This window comes from Branchiostoma belcheri, unplaced genomic scaffold (assembly GCF_001625305.1).
Source record: "Branchiostoma belcheri isolate BF01 breed outbred unplaced genomic scaffold, Haploidv18h27 scaffold7, whole genome shotgun sequence".
NCBI lineage: Eukaryota > Metazoa > Chordata > Leptocardii > Amphioxiformes > Branchiostomatidae > Branchiostoma > Branchiostoma belcheri.
In genome coordinates this window covers 2657920-2672430 of record NW_017804353.1, presented here as the reverse complement: position 1 = coordinate 2672430, position 14511 = coordinate 2657920, and the positions used below count along the sequence as shown (strand labels likewise).

The following is a 14511-nucleotide window of genomic DNA, read 5'->3' as shown; positions in this document are numbered from 1 at the left end:
CTTCTTCTTCTTCTTCTTCTTCTTCTTCTTCTTCTCTCTCTCTCTCTCTCTCTCTCTCTCTCTCTCTCTCTCTCTCTCTCTCTCTCTCTCTCTCTCTCTCTCTCTCTCTCTTTCTCTCTCCCCTTGCTGCCCCTCTTCCCCTCTCCTGTCTACTTGATCAAAGTACCAAACATGAAACCACTTAGTGTTTGGGTGACCTACAACCCTAATGTTGTGCCCTGTCTGGTTCCAGAGACTGGCACCTGGACCACAGCTGATGTACAGGGAACCCCGCCCTCCCCGCGCACCTGTCACTATACAGCCCACCGGGGAGACAGGCTGTACGTGTGGGGAGGGGGTAAGACTGGGGCTGAGCCTGTGGAAGATAGGAAATTGCATGTCTTTGATGCAGGTATGTTCATTCAACTTATTAGTACTACATTAGAAAAATGATCGGAAATGGAAAATCCAGTTTTACTTGCCTGAAATCACTCTGGGTGCCTTTGATGAGCATGTAAACTAAATATGAAGTGTTCAAATGTTGAGTGATGCCAAAATAATTCACCTTGTTGTTGTTTGTGTCTGGTTGCCTAGCGACCCTGACCTGGAGCCAGCCACAGCTTGAAGGGAAGCCGCCCAAATCTCGCCATGGTCATGTGATGGTTGCCACGGGCAACAAGCTGTACGTACACGGGGGCATGTCAGGGGTCACCTTCTACGATGACTTGTACGTGCTCAATCTAGGTGAGGACCGCATAAATATACGCTTTATACCGCATTATACGCATTTTACATTGACTGATTTTATTTCAAAATACTTTGTACTATATTATATTTTCCCCATGACACTGTAAGTTGTAAAATGAATATTCGTGGAAGTTTATTCTTATGCAAGTCAGAGTCACTAAGCTAACTCATATATATATATATATACATATACATTTGTATACTAGTATACTGTAACAATTACTGCCATTTTGGACAAATTTTGAATTTTAAAATTCCTTTTTTCCCAGACACAAAGAAGTGGAAGCGGCTGAAGCCTAAAGGCCCTGTGCCCTCAGCTCGTGCGGCACATACAGCCGTGGTGCACGGGTCACAGGTTTACCTGTTTGGTGGGATGAACCAGGAGGGAGCTCTGGACAGCATGCATGTTCTCAACACTGGTGAGTGGGGTGGACTAGTGAAAAGGTTTTAGTAATAGGTTTTAGTAAAAGGTTTTAGTCCTAACTAGCAGTTAAGAGTTGTGGTTGTTTGTTTGGCATAACCTGTAAACTACCTTTAGATGTAGCACCAGTTTTGTACACCATGTACAATGTATACAGGCTGTGTAAGGCAGGGCTACAAGCCTATTTTCAACCAGTGAAAGATAAGCTTTTCAGTGAGCTCACTTTTACTGTTGTTTACATGCTCAGTTGTTTGCACAGTTGTAATCAATTCAAGTTTTCCCTTGTACATGTACACTATGTATCAGACTCACCAATTGTGTGTGTGTGTTATTTTTTCTTGCAGAAAATCTGACGTGGCGTGAGCTGAAACCAGAGGGTCCACCTCCGGGACCCAGACTGGACCACGCAGCGTGCATCATTCAGCTATCTGTGGGGGGGAGGGGGGAGCATAAGGGGGAGGGGGCCGGGGACCCTGGAGGGGTCTGTCAAAACCCCGGAGAGGACGCCTCATCACTAACAGATGGAAAAGGTACTGAAGAACCAAACACTGGCACAGAAAATCAGGCAGGTTCCACATTATTGTCGGGGAGTGGGAAAGGAACTGAAGAAGAGAATGCTGACGTGAAAAACCAGGAATCTGGTTCGAACCGGACAGAAACCATGGCAACAGAATCAGTCGTGTCTTCTTCAGAAAACTCCTCTCAGTCACAAAATGCAGAGGAGCAAGTTCCTAGTGTTGAGGAGACAGGCAGTCAGCCGACGATATTGGACGTTACGGAACAGTTTTTGCCCGAGGGAACCGTTCCGAAGGTCGCAGGAGCAGCAGGTCAAGGTCATGCAGCAGCCTCGGGGTCCCAGGAGCATGCTGGGATTGGTGTGGTGCATGATGGGAAGGTGACGATGCTGCTGGTGTATGGAGGAATGGACACACAGGGAATCATACACGACGACTGTCTCGTCATGAGAATCGCATGATCAAGGTTTCGGTTCTCCTAAAACAGATGATTCAAATTCTGGCATTACATCCCCAAACATTGACAATCATGACATACATGTACTTGTGAAAGTAAGAATTAAACATAAAAATTACAAAATTTGTTGTATTGTTACATGTACACAGCATTCATCATACTATTATGTATGGTGCACAAATATTGCAAAATATTAAGAACGTATTCCAGTCAAAGCTACATCTTTCATCTTTCTTGAGCTCAATATGGTCGACTGATTATGATGATGTAGATTTTCAGCATATTCAATATAATTTTCTCCAGATCACCTCAGTCTCCAAGGCTGCATTGGCCATCAAAAAAAAACCTTCCCTGTAACTTGTAAGATCTGGCCAGATTTAAGTTTCAGTACAAAAATAAAAAATGAGATACTGACAAAGGATCTGTTTGACAGTTTTATTTTGTAACAGCCCAGATTATTTTGGTAAAAATACACAAACTTTACAATTATAGTCTAACTTCTACTTCCATCTCTGCATATATACTTTTTCAAATATAGCTATAAATGTACATTCCACAGCATAGGCATACATAGTTACCATGCACATCATTCTGTCAAACTCAGATGTACTTTTGATCCAGAAGTTTTACTGCCACTTCTTTTGAATTTTGGTTGTCCCAAGCATAATATAATAATTAGACTGTCTAAGCCTTATTTGCCACTCCGTGTTACCCTGAAAGATCCTATGAATTCATCCAGATTGTTATTTTTTTGTTATCCCACGTCCATTTTTTTTTTCTCTTAGCTTTTTGTTGTAGTTAAATGTATAATGGTGTGCAACTTGCCAAGTGTACTGGGGATAGTTCATGTCTACTTTTGCAATTGTTTTAATGCTTCACATCTGAGTCACCTAAAACTTCACTGGAATAGCCAAAAGCAGAGCTGCTATATGTACATGGTACATAGTACAATTGGCAAGCACAAGCACAGCAAGCAGCAGAAATGCCCCCTAGTAAATCAGCAGGGGACTGCGGGTCATACTTTTGGTTATAGATATACACTCGCAGTGCATCTACGCTTCTTAGTCCTTCCACCATTTCAAGTGACAAAAATCGATTTTATAAAAATCACTTTTTACGTGTAGGGGTTTCAAACCATCCTTTATTCTCAGTCAGAAAGGCTATCATATCTTTGTTTAATTTCTTTGTTTTAATTCTTTTCATGTCTGACGTCTGATCTAACTTGAGTATGTCGTCATCTTGTCTATTTTCTTTATTTCTGTTTTGATGAAAATGTCTGAGAACCAAGGAGACAAACTGGTGTGACCGACCATAGAATTCAAAGAGCAGAAAATTTCAGCAGTAACATCAGATCCAGGTAATAAGATAACAGTTACACCCAAACAACTGCACAGATGTCCGTTCGTACACTGTCACTGACAAAATCTATCCAGTTGTTTGTACTAATGTGTAACTGTCCCCCCAGTAGAACTGTCCTGCTGCCTTTGGTGGCCACTTCGGCACAGTAAGAGAGAGAGAGGTGGGTTCCATACTGAGAGGGCCCTCCAACTCTGTCCTGCAACATGCTACATAATGAGCATTCATGTGTACCCAATATTGATTGATAAAAATGAATTATGAGGGAGTGAAAAATGTGTACAAAGAATCTAGCAAGCAGCACCTCCTTTTCTTCTCAGACATCACCCTTAGAAGTACTTTACACGTGATAAGACTTCAGTCACTTGAGGTTAAAAAAAGGGAGTTTTATCATCCTTATAACCACCTCAGTAGATCTGTTCCGCTGCCTTTGGTGCCCCCTTCGGCGCGGTAAGGGATAGAGATGTTGGGTCCATACTGAGGGTGGCGGCCGGCCGGACACGCAGACCTGCGATACGTTCCCACAGACTCACCACACGCCGGTACTTCCCTGGGTCTGGCATCATCTGGGGAATACAGGAAGGAAGGAAGAAATGTGTTCATTAGAAATTCACCACATGTAGTAGACAAAACAGAGCAAGAACTATGTCCTATTACTTTTCAAGTTTGTATTCTGTTTACCTATAAAGGGCTCTCTTGGAAATCAGCCCTATTCAGCTGGTTTTGGTTTGGTTTTCTTTTAATGCCCACGATCATGATAATGATCATTCTGGCAACTCATTTTCACCTGAGTGAAGTGAGGAAAGTCGTGTAAAGTGCCTTTCCCAAGGATAAGGTGGGGTTGGAACCCCGTACCTCTTGGTTCCGGGCCAAAGACGCTATCACTATGTCAGACGACCCCACCAAGTTGGGGGGACTTCCTATAATACATACTAAGGATTGACTGCCCCTCCTTTTCTTCATTAAAAATTACTTTGAGTCAAATTTGAGGTACAGACCTTGGAGCAGTGGTGCCTGGTGATGTGTCCATCTGGCCCCACTGTGAACATGGAGAACGCATCGATGGATCTGCAGAACAATGAGGGATGCAACTGTTAAACCTGTTCCTTCTATGCTGATCAAACTTAGTTAGACGTATCAATTTTGTTTCTGTTATAAGGTTGTGAGCATATGGTCCTCTCACCTGTGCCATTTCTGATAACCCCTTGACACCCCTTATAAAATTAAAAGCAACCCCAGTCTATGAAATGTGGCCCTAATGGCCAAATAGAGAATTTGGGGTATACTAGTAATTATTAAAGGAACGAACAAATTAACAAATCTGTAGAGGCCAGACCTGTCCTATCCTATACAGAACCATATTTGATTTGATTTGATTTATTGAGATTGCAAACAAATACAATACTTGTGGGCCACAGGCAGCGGGGGCTGGTGTTGTGGCCCACACACAAAACAATTATAAGCACACAAACAAGACACACATTTAAACCTAAACAATATAAGTGCATAAAAATATTGTGCATACAAACCATGTTAAACCTTAGGTAGAAGTTCTCTCACCTGTAGAGCCCAGACTTGTCCTTTCTCCAGAACCTGAGCAGCAGCAGGTGCAGTGGCAGACCATGGACGCGCCAGCGAGCCTGGACCGTGCCGTCCTGTACCTCGTACGTCAGCTTCAGCACGTCCAGCCGCACGTCCACGTAGTACGTCCACGCCGCCATCCTCAGCAGCGTCAGGAGCGCCTGGTACGTCGTGCGGCCTCTGTGGGGTGTCAAAAGGAGCTTAGCTGTGTCCTGTTTTATTGTTTCAAAGTTAGTTGTGTCTTGGAATGGCAACACATACAATACAGCAGCTACCAAGGGGAGATTCTTCAGCATATATGTATTTGGCTTCGATAGACAAATCCTGGACAGTAAGTGAGTGAATAAGTGGGCTTGAGTGGATGAGTGAATAAGTGAGTGAGCGAGTGAGTGAGAGTGAGTGAGTGATAGTATTTAGTTTACTTGACTGTACTACCAGAAAAACACAACGGTATAAAAAGCCATTTTCACAATGAACCTGTTCGTATATATAAAATTAACCAAAAATCAGGTCAAGAAAAGTCTTACTTGGTGGTCATGTTGAGGAAGTCGTTGATGAAGACGACGTCAGGATGGTACATCCCGTAGTCATGGTTACCACGGAAGAACCTCGGCATCTGTGAGGGGGAGGGGAGCAGCACATATCACGGTATTAACAAATGGGAAATCAGTGTGGTAAACCCCTTAGGGGGAGTGTGGTACAGTCCAGTGTCTGATCAAGGAGCTTCTATCACATGTGACAGAAGCTCCTTGGTCTGATTCAGGGACGTGAGTCCTGGAGAGATAGTAGAATAATCCTGGTGTTCGTAAAGATACTTGTGTAAATGTGTATAACTCAACTTGTATTTGGTATACTGTTGAAGAACATACCCTCTAACACCAAGAAATTAGAGTGATGAGGAATAATTGTTGAAAGAAGGATTCTGATTCAAGGTTACACTGTTATTATTGCTAACATCTACAGGTGCTCCAGCCTACCTGTTCCCCCAGCTTGTCCCGTACTTCTGCTAATTGTTCCTCCGTCACTCTGTTGTCTGAAGGTCGCGTGACCTTGCCCTCGGAGGTCATCTGAAGTTCATGTCTCTTCGCCTGCTTTTTAACATCCACTGACATCATGACGTCCATGTCTTTTAAAACTTCTGCATTTTCAGATTTTGCGGTTTTGTCCTGTTGCCATGGTAACAGCTGTTGGGATGGCAACATCGTCACTTTCTGTACTTCTCTAGCGATGACATTATCCTTAAAAATGTCCTCAAACTGGGCTAGCAGGCTAGAAATTGTTTCATTCACAATAACAGAGTCAAAATATCCCTTTTCTACCTCCGACTCTTTAGTACTACATTTCTTGTCTTTTCCTTTTGTTGTAGATGAAAGAAAGGGTTCGTTCACAGCATTGAGAGATTCTTTTAAGACATTTTGTTCTAGATCCCCTTCTGCTGGCTTCCCAGGGCTGACAAAGATGAAGGGATGCAGGAGTGTTCCATCCGGTAAGACCATCAGCGATGTCGGACTCTGTTCTTTCGCTACCGATCTCCATCGGTGTGACTTTCCTCCACTGTTTCCGTCACAATCAGAGTCGAGTTTCTGATGACTTTCGCGTACGAGCGTCCCGAGTCTGGTACAGGTGACTTCTTGAGGTTGCGGAAGGGGGCATGTCAGCCTGCCCCTGGTGCATTGTGGGTGTCCTGACACACTGGCACTGTTGTGACATGCCTGCTTGCTCACCTGTCATGAAGATGACAAAAAGAATTGCTTTTTTGTTTGTTTGAACCAAAAGTTATTCAGTCACGAGAGGCTCAAATTGGCCTGCAGGCCACTTTTCATTGAGGTCATGAGGGAAGAGAAATGGGTCAAACAAAATACATAACAAAGATACATGTATGGTTAATCCTAATAATGACAACACAAAAATCTTTATTATGCTTATAATTCATCAAAAATCTTGAAGCTCAATTTTAATTTTCCTAATGTAAGTATATCCTTAGCATAGGGTCGACCTCGACGCCCGTGTCCTCTTAAGGTCAACATTTGTGTTTGTTTTGGGTTCATTTAAGTTTCTTGTTAACACAACTGGTCTAATAGCGTGACAGGATAGAAATATTCTCTCAATAACTACAAAAACCGACGGAACCTCACATAAAGAGGATATTTCGGTCTAACAGGCCTTTCTATCAGCCGGGCCGATTACATGTTACGATTCTGACCTTCATGTAGTCACCTGTTACAAAAAAGAACCCGCCCCTCCCACTCCCGCCAAAACAGTGTAGCCGGAACTTTCCATCTTTCCACTAAAGAAATCAGAACTAATCACTGCGATCCATCCATTAATTTTTTATTAAAACCTTACACAAACGATGTCAAATTATACACCAACATAACCAGACAGCGATACAGAACGTCCACAGAAATAGGGTACGAGTTTCGCAATCCACAGGTCTGTACACTTTTGCTCACCTCGGATCTGGACAGTTCGCAGGACGATGTTTCAGCTGAGATCCCGGCTTCCTGGGAGCCGAAATGGCGGCCAACACGACAAGAGCTCGTCCTGGGCACGATACTGGGCAGGCTGCAGCAAGTCGGCTTCAGGAACCGCAGCTGGAAAGCCATCTCGGCCGCACAAACTTAGTTTTCCTCGACCATCAAATGCAACAATCAGCCCGCCATCTTGGACTGGACCAAGTACCGTCAATTATAGGTAGGGATTTTCACCTGAATATTTTCAGGTAGAGATATTGTACTTGAACAGTCAAATCTACATTTTTGACCTCATAGTTCTCGTATATAACAAGGAATTTATATGCATGGGATGTCTGAATAAAATGATTTTACGTTGAAGCGGATTGATTTGTTCAAGGACTTTTTGTTTAAAAGCGTCACCTAGTAAAAATGTTGTAACTGCAAGCTGTGACCTCTAACCTTACGTCTTCTTGCAATCGCCATCTTGCATAGCGGTTCTTTTATTTTTCTCCAAAACTATCAAGATTTTCAACGTACTTCACTTCAGCTTAGAGTCTTCTGGGAAACGTGACAGGCTAGGTAACTCCTTTATTTGCTATCAATGCTTACTGTACTGTTTTACTAGCATAACAACCTCCTTGTATGGGGTTAGAGTATGGGGCCTGTTTTGTAAAATTATAAATAATTTTTGCTGAAATTATGATACTGAAAAAACAGTTACTACATGTAGTAGTCAAGCAACTGGATAAGTCAATCGGCAATGTATTTGATTTTCAAATATTAGTATTCTAAAATTTTTATATATAATTATTGATATAAATGTAAAAACCGAAAGGGGCGAGCAGGAAGGGGCGAGCAGGTCACAACCGGGAATCGAACCCGAGTTGTTCGCTTGGCGGTCACCAACGCTAACCACTACACTAAAAGGTCGCACGACCCTTTAGCATGGTCAGTTAGCACTGTTACATAAAATATAAAGACTATGCAGTTGCTTGAGGTACACTTGTCTTCTGCATTTATCTATTTCTTGTTCTGTAATTCCGTTATGTTTTGTACTTTGTAGAAATGGATCCTCAGGAGGATTTTGGCTTGGATATACTACAGGCGGCATATGTACTGGCCATGTCTGCTGAAGATTCTGGAAACGAGAATAACAGTGGAGAGGATCAGACAACAGATACAGAAGGGCAGCAGGACAGGGAAAGGGAGAGTCCATGTGAGCAAAGGGAGAGTCCATGTGAGCAAAGGGAGAGTCCATGTGAGCAAAGGGAGAGTCCATGTGAGAAAAGGGAGAGTCCATCTGAGAAAAGGGAGAGTCCATGTGAGAAAAGGGAGAGTCCATCTGAGAAAAGGGAGAGTCCATCTGAGGAGAGTCCATGTGAGGAAACCTGCAGTGAAGAATCCACCCATCGTGGCCATGTTTGTTCTCATTGTGGATACACGACAAGTCGTCTGGCAAACCTCTCTGTACACATGAAAAAGCACACAGGTGGAAACCCCTACCATCTGGACCAGTCCATAAATATGAGTGATGATGATGAAACCAGGAGCAGAGATGAGGACAATTCAACAGATGCAGAATGGCAGGAGGAGGGTGAAAGTTCAAATGAGGAAACAAGCTCTGTAAAGTCTCAAGAGAAACCTTTGTTACATGGGGGATGTCAAAACAAGAGCGATAAACCAGGGCCAAGTCAAGAAACAGCAGCAAAAGCAGACTACCATTGTACTCAGTGCAGCTATGCCACAAAACAGAAATACATGTTGAACAATCACATACAATCTAAACATTCTGGTGTCAAACCTTACAAGTGTGACAAGTGTGAATACAGGACAGCTTATAAACGTAGCCTATCAGTGCATATGGCAGCGAAACATTCTGATGAAAAGCCTCATAAATGTGACCAGTGTGACTATTCCACTTCATTAAAACACCTTCTAGACCAACATATACGTACACACACAGGTGAGAAACCCTACCTGTGTGAGGAGTGTGGGTTCAGAGCAACCCGTCAGTCTCAGTTACTACTACATAAGAAAAAACACACGGGTGAGAAACCCCACAAATGTGACCAGTGTGACTTTGCTGCTGTCACAAAGTGTCGTTTAGACGACCATATGGTGACGCACACTGGAGTCAAACCCTTTGCATGTAAAGAGTGCACCTTCAGGACTGCCCATAGGTCTAACCTGGCAATACATATGAGAACACACACTGGTGAGAAACCCTACAAATGCGACTGGTGCGACTTTTCAGCAGCACGGAAAGAATCCTTAGAGAGTCATGTGGCCGAACACACTGGAGTAAAACCCCACCGGTGTGAAATTTGCGACTACTCTTCAACACGTAAAAACAACCTAAAGCAGCACATTGCTAAATGCCACCCTGAAAACTCTGAAAAGCCTTACCGGTGCGATCAGTGTGACTATCGTGCTTCATGGGAAAGCAGACTGAAGCAGCACAAGTTAAAACACTCTGACAAGAAAACATACAAATGCGACCAGTGCGACTACTCTAGCGCAGAGAAAAAGAACTTTGACCGACACATGTTAAAACACAGGGAAAAACAATACATGTGTGACCAGTGCGGATACAGAACACATTACAAATTTCAGCTTGCTAATCATAAGAGGAAACACACTGGAGAAAAACCCTACAAGTGTCACCTGTGCGACTATTCTGGTGCACGGAAACAGAATTTAAACCAGCACATGGTCATACATACTGGTGAGAAACCCTACAGGTGTGTGGAGTGTGGGTACAGGACAGCCGATAAGTATTACCTGAGAAAACATTATGCGAAACAACATGGAGAAAAATATGACGAGAAAGAAAAGGGTGACTTGCTTGTAGTGCAGGAAACAGTTGAGATTTCTACACTATTGTCAGACTGAGAACTGTGCACGTGATGACTGGTTGTCATATAGTGATGAAGAATCCTGAGCTCCCATTGGTAGTTCTGGGAATAGGAATGATTTTTTTTTAAGCTATGTATTTTGTACTTCTTAGCACATCCTTTTTTGGATTATTTAAAATTGCATGATATATACTATTACTTAGATGGATACTAACCAACTAGAGTAATCAGTTCTAAAGCATATCTTTTTTTAATTAATATTTATTGTGATAACATATTCAAGTACTAGCATATTTAATATGACTTGTATCAAGTTGTATAAATGATATGTAATCAATAGATAAGTTTTGAATAAATTGTATTCTTTGAAAGAATGTATTTCACTCTGTGATATATTTCTTATATTTGATCCCAATACACCAACCGTTCATTCCTTCACTCATTTTAGGTCGTGTGTTACATGCGTTTGGTATGCACAATAACACAAGAACTAGTGTTGGAAGACGTTGCCTCCTAGTATCCACTCTAGAACCAAGGACATTGTATAATGTCCTTGCTAGAACTTAGAAATGAAGTGCAGTGCATGTGTTCCGATTAGGCCATGTTGATTCGATTATATGGATGACATCCGCGCGCGCATGAATTTTCGACCGTTTCCAAAAAAAAAAAAGTTTTCAACCATACTGTAAATCGTACAAAACAGTTGCAAAATGAGCAAAAATATACCACAAGTTACAAAAAAAATTAATAAAAACTATACCAATGTCGTAGAATGCCAAAATCAAACGAAAAAAGACGAAATTGTAAAGAAGACTAGATTATTCGCCAAACCATATTCTGTGCCATTTGCTCAACCCTCATGACCACGTAGATTTCATAATGAAAAGAACTTTTTTTTTGCAAAACTTTTTTTTTATTCGCACGCGCGCATCAGTTTTGGGGTTCCCAGAGGATGTCATCCATATAATCAAATCAACATGGCCTAATAGGGTTATCAGGTCGGTGAACTCTGACCTCAAGCCGAACCGCTAGCCCGCCATCTTTGTGTGTGTAGCGGTGCATCTTCCCTCAAATCTGACAGTTCTAAATTCCAACCATCTGAACAACGTTGCGCGCCGATCGGAATCGAAAGAAGTAAGTTGTTTTGTGTGTGCTATCTACGTTGTATTCAGTTGCCTACATACTGTGGTAAGTTTACGTGTGTTTGGTTCGTTTTGGCGCTGTATGTGGAGGTGGGGGCGAGCCACACATGTAGGGTGTAGGTAGATGCCTCTTGAAGTTCCACGTAATTTTGTATGACCTTATTGACCTATATATGCCAGTATAATGCTACAGATACAAGTGATGCAAGACCAGTATGTGCAGAGTTGCATATGACGTGGATGAGTTTGCTTAAAACCACGACAAAAAAAATCCCCCTTTATTCAAGATTTAGCAAGCTGGGCAGGGGGGCCCCGAGGCGAGGCTGACTCTCTCAGATTCTAGCCTAGGATACGTGCAAAATCCTTCAGTCTGTTATCTTGCAAGAAAATTAAACTGAAACCAATATATAGCTTTTGATTGTTTTATGTGCATCGATTAGACCACGTAGATTGAATATGTGATTCCCATGCCGAACTTCACCCCATGCCCACCGATCCCCAGGTGGTGTAGCCTGGCTTGCAGACCCCCAGTGCGAGGCGATACCAATCCTGGCGGCTGGGGAGCAACACGGCCCGCCCCAAGATTTTGTACATTACCGCTAGTAACTGAGACAGACTGTCGACTGTATATTTCGCATGCTGGCTATTTGGCCAATTTCTATTCTTTCCAGCCGCTTCCCAAGCAAGCCTGGTAGAGGCTAATTGGAATGGGCCATGTTACTCACTCACCCATGGATTGATATCGCTTCACGCTGGGTCTGGTATCCAGGCTACCGGCGTGTTTGTTTTCGTAGTGTTCTAACCAGACACGTGTGTTCTCAATTAGCGCGAAAACTGATGCACGCACTGCCTGGCGAGCCAACTTGTGGGCTTCCTGTCGAAGAGACAGTGTCCGATCCGTCTTCCTGGAAACGAAACAACACTTCACATACTAGGACATCATATCAGAGAGAAGCAGACACGACAACACGAAAGGCGTCTTAAGCTAAGACCCCCATCCACAACATAAAACAATCCTGGTTACATCCATTGGACCAACGACAACAACGGAAAAGGAACATAAATACTAGTATATGAACATAAACAAATAAACATGCCATCAGCGAAACGAGCCCGGGAAAGACTCCACATGTGTGATGAGTACGGGGCGACTAACATGAGTAAATTGTCCAGACATATGACCAAGCATCGAGGCGAAAAACGTTACAGGTGTGAACACTGCGGTTCCTCTTTTGCGTGGAAAAGCAGTCTGAAACAACACATCATAGTGAAGCATTTTGGCGAGAACGCCTACGAATGTGAAGTGTGTGGATACAGAACGACTAAAAAGGGAATATTTGCTGAACATAAGAGAACACATACCGGTGAGAAACCCTACAAATGTGACCAGTGCGACTACTCTGCTGCACACAAGGGCAATTTAGACCGGCACATGGCTAAACATACTGGAGACAAACCCTACATGTGTGAGGAGTGCGGTCATAGGACGGCTCTTAAAAGTTTGCTAAATAGACATTTGGAGACACATACAGGAGAAAAACCGTACAAATGTGACCACTGCGACTATTCAGCAGCCAGAAAATACAACTTAGACCGGCATAACCTTAGACACACTGATCAAAAGCCTGTGAAAAAAATGTTACTGCACATGTGCGACGTGTGCGGGTACAGGACGGCTCTAAAGTCGACCCTAACTGTGCACATGACAATCCACTCAGGCGAGAAACCCTACAAATGCGACCTGTGTGACTATTCTTTTTCACTGAAAAGTCGTTTAAAACGTCACATCCTCACCCACACTGGTGAGAAGCCCTACTTTTGTGAGGAGTGCGGATTCAGGACAGCTACCAAGGCTCAGCTAAGCGCGCACAAAAGGAAACATACAGGAGAGAAACCCTACAAATGTGACCAGTGCGACTATTCTGCTGCTCGGAAAGAATATTTGACCCATCACGTCTTAAAGCACACTGGTGAAAAACGCTACTTCTGTGAAAAGTGTGACTATATGGGGACTACAAAATCTCATCTTAACTCGCACATGACAACGCATAGCGGTAAGAAACCGTACAAGTGTGACCAGTGTAACTTTTCTTCTGCCTGGAAAAACTGTTTGGTCCAACACATGGTCAAACACACGGCTGAAAAAGGCCATACGTGTAAAGTGTGTGGATACAGGATAGCTAGCAAGGCTAAACTAGCCTCACATATGAGAAAACATACAGGAGAAAAGCCGTACAAATGTGACCAGTGCGACTTTTCTGCGTCGTGGAAACCCGGTCTAGTCGCACACATGGTGAAACACACCGGAGAGAAACCCTACAGGTGCGAGGAGTGCGGCTACAGAGCGGCCCGGAAAATGACGCTTATACGTCACAGCCGGATTCACACAGGTGAGAAACCGTTCAGATGTGACCAGTGCGACTACGCTGCCTCTAGAAAGTACAACCTAGATCGACACAAGCGGAGCCACACCGGTGAAAAGCCGTTCATGTGTGAGGTATGTGGGTACAGGGCGACTGAAAAGTCTGCTTTATCTGTGCACTTGAGAAACCATACCGGTAAGAAACCCTACAAATGTGACCAGTGCGACTATTCAGCTGCTCGTAAGGCAAGATTAGACAAGCACGTGTTAAAACACACTGAAGCAATTGCGAAACATTACTTCTGTGAAGTGTGCGATTATACGACGACTACAAAATCTCATCTAAACTCGCACATGACAACGCATAGCGGTGAGAAACCGCACAAGTGTGACCAGTGTGATTTCTCTTCGGCCTGGAAAAACTGTTTGGTCCAACACATGGTCAAACACACGGCTTGGAAAGGCCATACGTGCAAAGTGTGTGGATACAGGATAGCTAGCAAGGCTAAACTAGCCGCACATATGAGAAAACATACAGGAGAAAAGCCCTACAAATGTGACCAGTGCGACTTTTCTGCGGCGTGGAAACCCGGTCTAGTCGCACACATGGTGAAACACACCGGAGAGAAACCCTACAGGT

The 14511-nt window shown here is 43.3% G+C and overlaps 3 protein-coding genes across 4 annotated transcripts in view; 2 read left to right on the top strand and 1 right to left on the bottom strand.

The window, feature by feature from the left end:
- The window catches only part of LOC109484565 (rab9 effector protein with kelch motifs-like), a 3106-nt gene extending 860 nt beyond the window's left edge, over positions 1–2246 (top strand). Inside the window, exons 3-7 of the mRNA XM_019787885.1 lie at positions 235–391; positions 574–723; positions 996–1145; positions 1492–1579; positions 1991–2246. Of these exons, the coding sequence (XP_019643444.1) occupies positions 235–391; positions 574–723; positions 996–1145; positions 1492–1579; positions 1991–2123 (678 nt within the window). The 3' untranslated portion in view covers positions 2124–2246. The remainder of the gene's footprint in view (positions 1–234; positions 392–573; positions 724–995; positions 1146–1491; positions 1580–1990) is intronic.
- A 1075-nt stretch (positions 2247–3321) lies between these two features.
- On the bottom strand, positions 3322–7705 carry LOC109484533. Its single transcript, XM_019787852.1, has 6 exons — positions 7510–7705; positions 6034–6780; positions 5584–5672; positions 5036–5236; positions 4474–4543; positions 3322–4041 (listed from the first exon to the last, which is right to left on the bottom strand). The coding sequence occupies exons 1-6, from the start codon at positions 7660–7662 to the stop codon at positions 3883–3885; spliced, it is 1419 nt and encodes a 472-aa protein (XP_019643411.1). The 5' UTR covers positions 7663–7705; the 3' UTR covers positions 3322–3882.
- Positions 7706–7977: 272 nt separating this feature from the next.
- On the top strand, positions 7978–10677 carry LOC109484517 (zinc finger protein 431-like). Of its 2 annotated transcripts, none has more exons than XM_019787826.1 (2): positions 7978–8091; positions 8576–10677. In XM_019787826.1, exon 2 carries the CDS (start codon positions 8578–8580, stop codon positions 10402–10404), a length of 1827 nt encoding a protein of 608 aa, XP_019643385.1. In that variant the 5' UTR covers positions 7978–8091; positions 8576–8577; the 3' UTR covers positions 10405–10677. The 2 variants fall into 2 exon arrangements, with proteins under 2 accessions (XP_019643385.1, XP_019643386.1); XM_019787827.1 differs by having other exon boundaries at positions 8617–10675.
- Positions 10678–14511: the final 3834 nt, after the last annotated feature.

Bases quoted from the DNA above. Each gene is read 5' to 3' on its own strand.
- LOC109484517 (XM_019787826.1), top strand. From the start codon at position 8,578: ATGGATCCTCAGGAGGATTTTGGCTTGGATATACTACAGGCGGCATAT.
- LOC109484533 (XM_019787852.1), bottom strand. From the start codon at position 7,662: ATGGCTTTCCAGCTGCGGTTCCTGAAGCCGACTTGCTGCAGCCTGCCC. The intron at 5,237-5,583 runs GTAAGACTTTTC...GACACCCCACAG, and splicing joins TTCCTCAACATGACCACCAA to AGGCCGCACGACGTACCAGG. The intron at 4,042-4,473 runs GTCTGTACCTCA...TGTATTCCCCAG, and splicing joins CCAGGCACCACTGCTCCAAG to ATGATGCCAGACCCAGGGAA.